This window comes from Anabrus simplex, chromosome 1 (genome assembly GCF_040414725.1).
Source record: "Anabrus simplex isolate iqAnaSimp1 chromosome 1, ASM4041472v1, whole genome shotgun sequence".
NCBI classification, from domain to species: Eukaryota; Metazoa; Arthropoda; class Insecta; order Orthoptera; family Tettigoniidae; genus Anabrus; species Anabrus simplex.
Genome location: NC_090265.1, coordinates 501,743,428 through 501,751,366, shown reverse-complemented (window position 1 = coordinate 501,751,366; position 7,939 = coordinate 501,743,428). Strand labels below are relative to the sequence as shown.

Below are 7,939 nucleotides of genomic sequence, written 5' to 3'. Positions count from 1 at the left end.
CCTGGATAAAATGTTATAGGTCAATTTAGTAAAAGCGAAATCACTCATTTTATTGCTATTAAGTTTAATAAATTCCAGTTTCGATTCTGATCCCAGATAAAATTATAGCAAATTATTTTATATTCTATACACACTGTGAACGAAGACTTTAAATGAATGAATCATTTACTGTAACTAAGCAAGCATTAATCTGATAATCCTTGACTGACACTTTTCAGACGCCATAACACTGAGGGGAAAACGCCAAACGTTAGATACAGGCTGCGTTACATAAGTACCTTTTTCACGCTACGAAGTTTCAAAAGATTTTACTGAACTTCTTCTCGAATGTTTACAGGTAATATTTAATGCTGAAAATGTAAAATTATGAAAAAGAACAGAGATACATGACTACAGGTAGGAAATTTATTAAATACTTCCTTTCATAAAATTTTTTACAAACATGCTGCATGTTTATTCCTTCAAACCCTGTTAAAATACCAGTACTCGAATTTCATGTAAGTTTCTAATCAGACAGAAGCATGGGATTTCATTAATACAAACTCAGGTAAAACAAACTCTAAAATGAACAGCTATATCTACCTATAATCTCAATTTGTATCAACCAGCACCATTAATTACAAGTGTCTCAGCTTTTTTTTACAATAGGTAAAATTACAAATATACACTAATATTTATAACTGTAATCTACACATATTTATATAAAATGTTACATAATCCTTTGATTTCTCAGGCATGGATAATCCCTCAAAGATGACGAGATGTAATTTGTAATCGATTTGCTTCCAGAGCTTTCATTAATAACTTACATTCATTAATAACTACTCTCTAGTTTCCACCACTGTGAATATACAGTACCTCAGCAATAGCTCCGAAGTATTGAAGTACGTTATAAAATCTGTTAGCATTAATCTTAACTGCAAGATATAAGGTACTGTATGTTTGTTATGGTAAATGTTTCAGTTCATTTTTGTATTTTAATTAAATTCATATTATCGTTTGTATGTTTTTACAATATATTTATTTTCTATTGACATAATAATTTATAAAGCAATAATTTAAACCATGGACTTTTGTCAACATTGGTATAAATTTAATGATTATCTCGAGGACTCGAGTGTCTGCAAGTCAGATGATTTCGTTAAAAAGAACGCAATCTTATGGGTATTTTTCACATCAAAGCGAACTTAAGAATGGACATTTAGTTAACATCTTGTTTCCCTGTAATAAATAATAATAATAATAATAATAATAATAATAATAATAATAATAATAATAATAATAATAATAATAATAATAATAATAATAATAATAATAATAATAATAATAATAATAACAACTTTTCAGAACTTTATGAAATACTATAAAAGAGTGAAGATAACATCAAAAATATTAAGGATTTCATTCTAGTGTTGTTGTTCATGAAAGTTGAACAGTTAAAAATCATATCTTGACGTCCATTTAGATTTATTCTTGACGTCATTATGCCTAAAGATAACTAATCATTCTTTGTGCATTATTCTTGTAAGTTTAGAGCAGTAGTTTAAACATGAACTTAAAAAGTTGGTATACTTTAGAGCATTATTTGAGCATCTAGGCATATTTTGGTTTACATAATATTTTGTGTATTAATGTGAAAGATCTGCCGTTTTTGACCATTGAAAAAATATTCTACAAGAAGCACTTTCTCTAAGAAATAAATTCCAAAGAGATTTTAATACAGCAGCTAATGTTTATCGAAAGCTTTGCACGAAGTACTTTTCAACTTTATAATTAAAACAACCAGTAGATTATTCAAACCAAAGAAATCAAAGGAGTTGAAACCTATATCACGCTCCAGAATATTAGAAATGTTAAAGCTGATGTACAAACGATATTGTTATTTCATCGAGAGAGAGAGAGAGAGAGAGAGAGAGAGAGAGAGAGAGAGAGAGAGAGAGAGAGAGAGAGAGAGAGAGATATTAAGGACCTATGGAACACTTTTTTTAAAACACAATTCGTGCGCATTTTTACGATAAATACAACTCTCCTTGTTTCAAACAGCCAATGCCAGAAATAATGAAGAAGGATCTTAGCGAGGCACTTTCTCTGCCTCAAACTGTTACCTGGAGTTTGGAAACTATCATATCTGTACAGGATGTTTAAGGGAATCCTTCATAAAATATTTACTGCCAAACAAGCTATGATTAATGGTAAATCCTATCACGAAACATTCTTGTTTACCAGTGGTAATCGAGGTTCGAATAACTTAGATTAAGAGAAACGCTTTCTTTGTTCGTACACGCGGAAAGGTAGAATTGACCTTGTTTGGTGTTGAAGACTTCTTGGTAGGAAGTGTTGAACTCAGCGCAGATATTTACAACAATTCTGTGATGTTATGTTGCCAAGATTATTTACTGTATACAACAGACATTCTGATAAAAAATCTCTGGAAATTTCTAATGAACTGACAATGTAAAATGGGAATATGGAATTGACAAGAAAACTAAATACATTTAAGTTCAATTGATATTTATATACAACAATAACTCACCAAAATCTGTATATTTGTCCGTTGCCAGGTTACAGTCCAGAATTAGGAGGGCTACACAGTACATGTACTCCTGTGGAAATAGAGTCCTAGTGCTGCAATATATCAAATATTTTTCTCCGTATTTTTTTTTCTTGAAGCACCATATTCCTCAGTGTAGAAAGTGATCAGTATAACAATAGACTCACAAATGGGTATAAATACTGAGTTCATCACCCTTGAAACACTTTAAATACAATTGGGCTTTCTTCGTCAAGTATTATCAAACGATAGGCTTAATTTCTGCAACTAAGCTGGTTAAACATTATAGGTGATGTATTAGGAAATAATTTATTTTTGGATACGTTAATTGGAAGAATACATTCCTTAATGAACATAGCAGGGGCGAAAATACGCATTGAAAGAAATGTTCGTGGATTTACCTATCTATGGCACGTTTTCAGAACTCCCCTGTACTTTAACACAGACAGCATAAAGCAAATATCTACTAATCAATATTTTTAAATCTGAGGAATTCCAGTATAACACTGAATTGATATATATAAAATATCAAGTATTACTGATGTTTATAATAATATTCCACAACAATTACAGAGAAACAGTGGAGCACCGAATGATTTGTATATCGATAGAATATGGTCATTGGAATATCATTCTCTCTACTAAATTGTGAAAAATGGTATTAAAAATAGCAAGTTTCTCTATCCAAACATGAAGACTGAAATTAAGTAGTCACAAAGATGTAGGAGAGTAACAAAATTATTTCAGTCAGTCTTGGACAGTGCGATATTATCGAACACACTGTATTTTGTATGAAGTAGTTACAAATTTATTTGTACATTACGAATGCAATATAATGCTCGTAAATCAGCATTATGAACAGTGATTCAAGATGACAGTTAAGTGAATTTCTAAAACATTCATTGTTAAACTACCATGGCGACACTCTTTAAATGAGGATACATCCTAACGAAACCTAGAAAAAATTTGCACATATGATTTATGTACTGAACTCTTATAGGTCTTCAATTTTGTGCTGAAGAGTTACAGACTCCATTCTACATCATCATATTAAGTATTCTTACTTTATGACAATATTTCACCGAGCTGGGTGCCCGCGCGTGTTGACGCGCTCGGGAGATGAGTGGGTTCGAACCCACCCGTCGGTTGTTCTGAGAATGTTTTGTTTTGCAATTTACCCATTTTCAATTCCAGGAAAATACCGGAATAGTTCCTATTCATAGGCCACAGCAGACCCCTTCCTTATCCAATTTCAACTTCATTAGTTCCTCAATTGAGGTTGACGGAGCTCGATAGCTGTAGTTACAAATAAGTTAAGTGCGGCCAGTATTCAGTAATCGGGAGATAGTGGGTTCGAGCCCCACTGTTGGCAGCCCTGAAGATGGTTTTCCGTGGTTTCCCATTTTCACACCAGGCAAATGACGGGGCTGTACCTTAATTAAGGCCACGGCGGCTTCCTTCCACTTCCTAGGCCTTTCCTACCCCATCGTCGCCAAAAGACCTATCTGTGTCGGTACGACGTAAAACAAATAGCAATTGAGGTTGGCGGCAGGAAGGGCATCCGGCCATAAAAACAAACTATGTAATTTCATCTCACCTCATCCCCAACCTCGTACCAGGAAACGGTACTAAGGCGGTAAACATACTTTATGACACTATTTCGTAATGTTAAAGTCCCTCACACGAAGCCTACTCTAAATTATGTGAAAGTAAAAATCCCTCTAAACTTGGTAGAATTTTATGTTTCATACGGCACTTTTAATATATATTTATGGATGGCGAAATGCCAATCGAAGACGTATAAACAAATTATTAATCCCCTTTAGTTTATTATTTACGGAAATAGTATTTAGTAAATATGTCACCACAGAAGTGTAGTAGAATTTGTAAACAGTGAGCTAATTTATGAAGTTACTTTTGTGAAAAATGTTTCTTTTACAAAAATAAAAAAATAAAAAAATGTTTGGCTGGAATATCTGAATGAAGAGATACTTATTGATTCTCTGAATACAGAGAATTTAAGAAAAAGGAGCACGTGAAAATACTACAAGTTCAATATCAGACCGTCTAAAACATGCATCAAGAATGACATTCCAATGTATTCATTACCTGTTAGTCCAGATCACTCAATAATAAACTTTGACAGAGATTAATGATATCACTCAATTAACTCCATGCATGCTCGTTTACTGAAGTATGTAATTCTTGTCATAGATATTTCAGTTTCCCCACAAGCATTTTAAGATAAAATATCTAATGGCTAATATTTGAATAACAAATTAAAGGTATTATTGAATCTACAGAAAAAAAATGATTCGTGTATGAGGTAAGAAATTAAAATAAATATGCATGTGAAATGTAACCTGTATGGAGATTATAACAACAATACTTTTAATTGCATACTCAATAAAGGGGCCTAAATTGTCGTTACATATATTCGGAGAAAAGTGAGTATTACAAGCAACCGAATGAATTATAGGCTACATAAAACATTAAAGGGAATTAATAACATATAAACATAACGATCAATAAATCTCCAGTATGTTAAAGCATTTATATTCAAGAGTCAAGAAAAAAATGTAAGCAATGATAACAATATACAGTATAACTCTGGTTTCTAGTTCACCTTTTTATGAGTACAATAACACATAAACATCTTTAATGAGTTGTACGTATAACAATATTATGGAAACTACTTCGACTACATTGAAAAGACCATCGAAAGGAACATCCCTCCATAAGAAGACTAACTACTAACATCCACAATCAGGCATCGTTATAATAGGTTCCAGTCCATCAAACCTTGTTATATCTTGCCGAATATAATGGGTTCTTAGGTTTACAAATATTATTCTTACACAATTACATATATTTGAGGTCTGAAGAAGGCCAAGGAGATTTGTTTCCACGATATTAACATTTTGTCAGGATTCTACTATAACAATATAAGATAATATACACAGTGGGTTAAATATACTAAAACGTTAGGAAAATCCAACAACAAAATTGTGGGGAAAGAGAAACAACACACGTGAGTATATCAGTTCAGTAGCCGCCAGCATCTGCAGCCAGCAAGGAACGAAAGATCATGTGACCTGGTCGCTGACCAATTAGCTCTCGTCCTGCGAGTGTACAGACATCGTCCGACTGGGCGACATGGGTACAGGACTCTGTGGAGATGACATAATGACAACAATTAATATGGCTAGCACATTATGCTGTATATACAAAACTGTTACCGGATAAAATATATTTATTCTGTAAACATATATACATACATTATTTTCAGGCACTGCTATGATACTGTGAAAAGAATGGGATTAAACAAGTAAGCCATTAAGAAAATATCACCATGAAATTTAGTTACCAGAAAGGGAAATTCATCATTTCCCCCCACTAATCTAATATTAAGAAGAGTTTTTGATACTATTTTCCTGCCCTATTACAAAATTAAATGCTCCATTCATTATGTTAAATCCCGTATATATGCGAACATTCCGCACATATTTTTGTCGGAAGTTGACACTGTAGAACCTCCCTCGCGATATTCCAACCCCGTTCTGTTTTAGCGTTAACATGGCGTCATTTACACAGAATAGATATGAAACACTTGTTAAGAATGACTGCAAGTGCAGCAAGTTATCGGTGTCGCTCGTTCACGGCTAAAGAAAAGCTTCGTGTTATTGAAGATGCGCAGAATATAAAAAAATCACGCAGTACGAATTCGCGACTGGTAAAAAAAAAAAACGAAAAACAAATAGTAATCGCTGGGAGTTTCACAGCCATAAAGCAAAGCATCCGGGCATCGAAAATAGGCTCGTATGTTTTGTTTTTGTTATTGTAGAATCCCACTTGCTACTACAACAGCGTCCGAAATTTATGACACGTAATTTTAAAACAATTTTTATAGGATTCATTTCTTGTAAATAAAATAGCCTACAATAAGCTAGGGATAATTTTAACTTTTGTTGAATTTCTCCTCCTAACATTAGGGAGCGTATACTATTCACGTACTTTATGTACGCTTTTATGAAACGGGTACAGACAGAAGGATAGAGAAACGAAGATGGAGACGAGGCAACTACCAAAGAACCCAAGGCTGGCAGTGACGCCGATTTATTTGATAAGATAATCAGCTACACAGAAAAGAACGTTGTTGTAGCGAGTATATAAATTTATCAAATGTTAACTGGGAAGGGATTGCAAACGATAGAAAGCGTGACCAACAAATGGTGAATAAGATAATATGGGAAGGGCAGTTGAAAAAAATCAGAAAGTAACGGAACCAACTAAAGGTAAAATTAGTCCTGACATGGTTCTGATAAAACGAGATGAGCTCTATAAAAAGCTGAAGTGATAGATGGTATACGTGAACATGAAGCTGTTTCTGTCGTGCTTAAAAATAAATGTGGCAGAAAGGAAGGGTGTAAAAGTAGTATTATTAGGTAATACCATATGGTTGATAAAAGAGGCACTGGAAAATTTTAAGAAGCGATTATGTTCAATGGAAAATCTATATAAATAAAATTGTAACGGTCGTGTGTCTTGTACATTGACTATTTTAGTGAAATTTTCATTCAGTTATCCGTTCCAGGTGTAATAGTGGCTATCTGCTTATTTTTTAGCTTTGCTGTCCGTCTGTCTGTCTGTCTGTCTGAGATCTTATAACTTTAAAATATTAGATATATTTATACCAAACTTTTAATTTAAAATCTACCTGTCCTTGGGTTGGTTTTAGGGCCAATATTGTTTCTAAATCCCTGAATTGACTAGGGGTTTATACGAAATCAAAACCGCGATTTTACACTCCCACTAAATATACACAACAAACCTTAATGGAAGTACACCTGCCTTAATGGAAATCCATTTCCAAAACTTTTTCTGACGTGGATTTTTTTCAACAGGAGGATTAATAAGGGAGATATCAATAACGGGCGGTTTTTCAGTACAAGTCCCACCGGACTTAACTCAAAAGCGGGTGCCTGTAAAGCACATTTCTTGTAACTACTGGATATATTTCAGCCAAACTTTATATATAGCACCCATCTGTCCAAAGGTTGGTTTTTAGGTACATACCGTGTCAAATTCCCGGAATGGGCTTAGGGTTTACGGGGAACCGAAACAATGATTTTTACTCTCCCACAATACATACAAGATCAAGCTGACTGGAATCGACCAACCTTGATGGAAATCCATTTCTAAAACTGTTTTCTTATGTACATTTTTTCGATAAGAGGATTAATAAGGGAGATATCATGAGCGGTCGGTTTTGAAGGGTAAGTCCAGGGGACATAGGTCGAAAGGTGTTGTACGTGGAGCAGATTCCTTATCTATATAAATAAAATCGTAACGGCCGTGTCTGTGTACATTGACTATTTTGTTGTACAG

General features: G+C 33.6%; 1 protein-coding gene across 2 annotated transcripts in view; it reads right to left on the bottom strand.

Moving 5' to 3' along the window:
- Positions 1-383: 383 nt before the first annotated feature.
- The window catches only part of LOC136874750 (microtubule-associated protein tau), a 150,746-nt gene continuing 143,190 nt past the window's right edge, over positions 384-7,939 (bottom strand). For both annotated transcript variants that reach the window (XM_067148452.2, XM_068225038.1), the window contains one exon: positions 384-5,721. In XM_067148452.2, the coding sequence (XP_067004553.2) occupies positions 5,662-5,721 (60 nt within the window). In that variant the 3' untranslated portion in view covers positions 384-5,661. The remainder of the gene's footprint in view (positions 5,722-7,939) is intronic.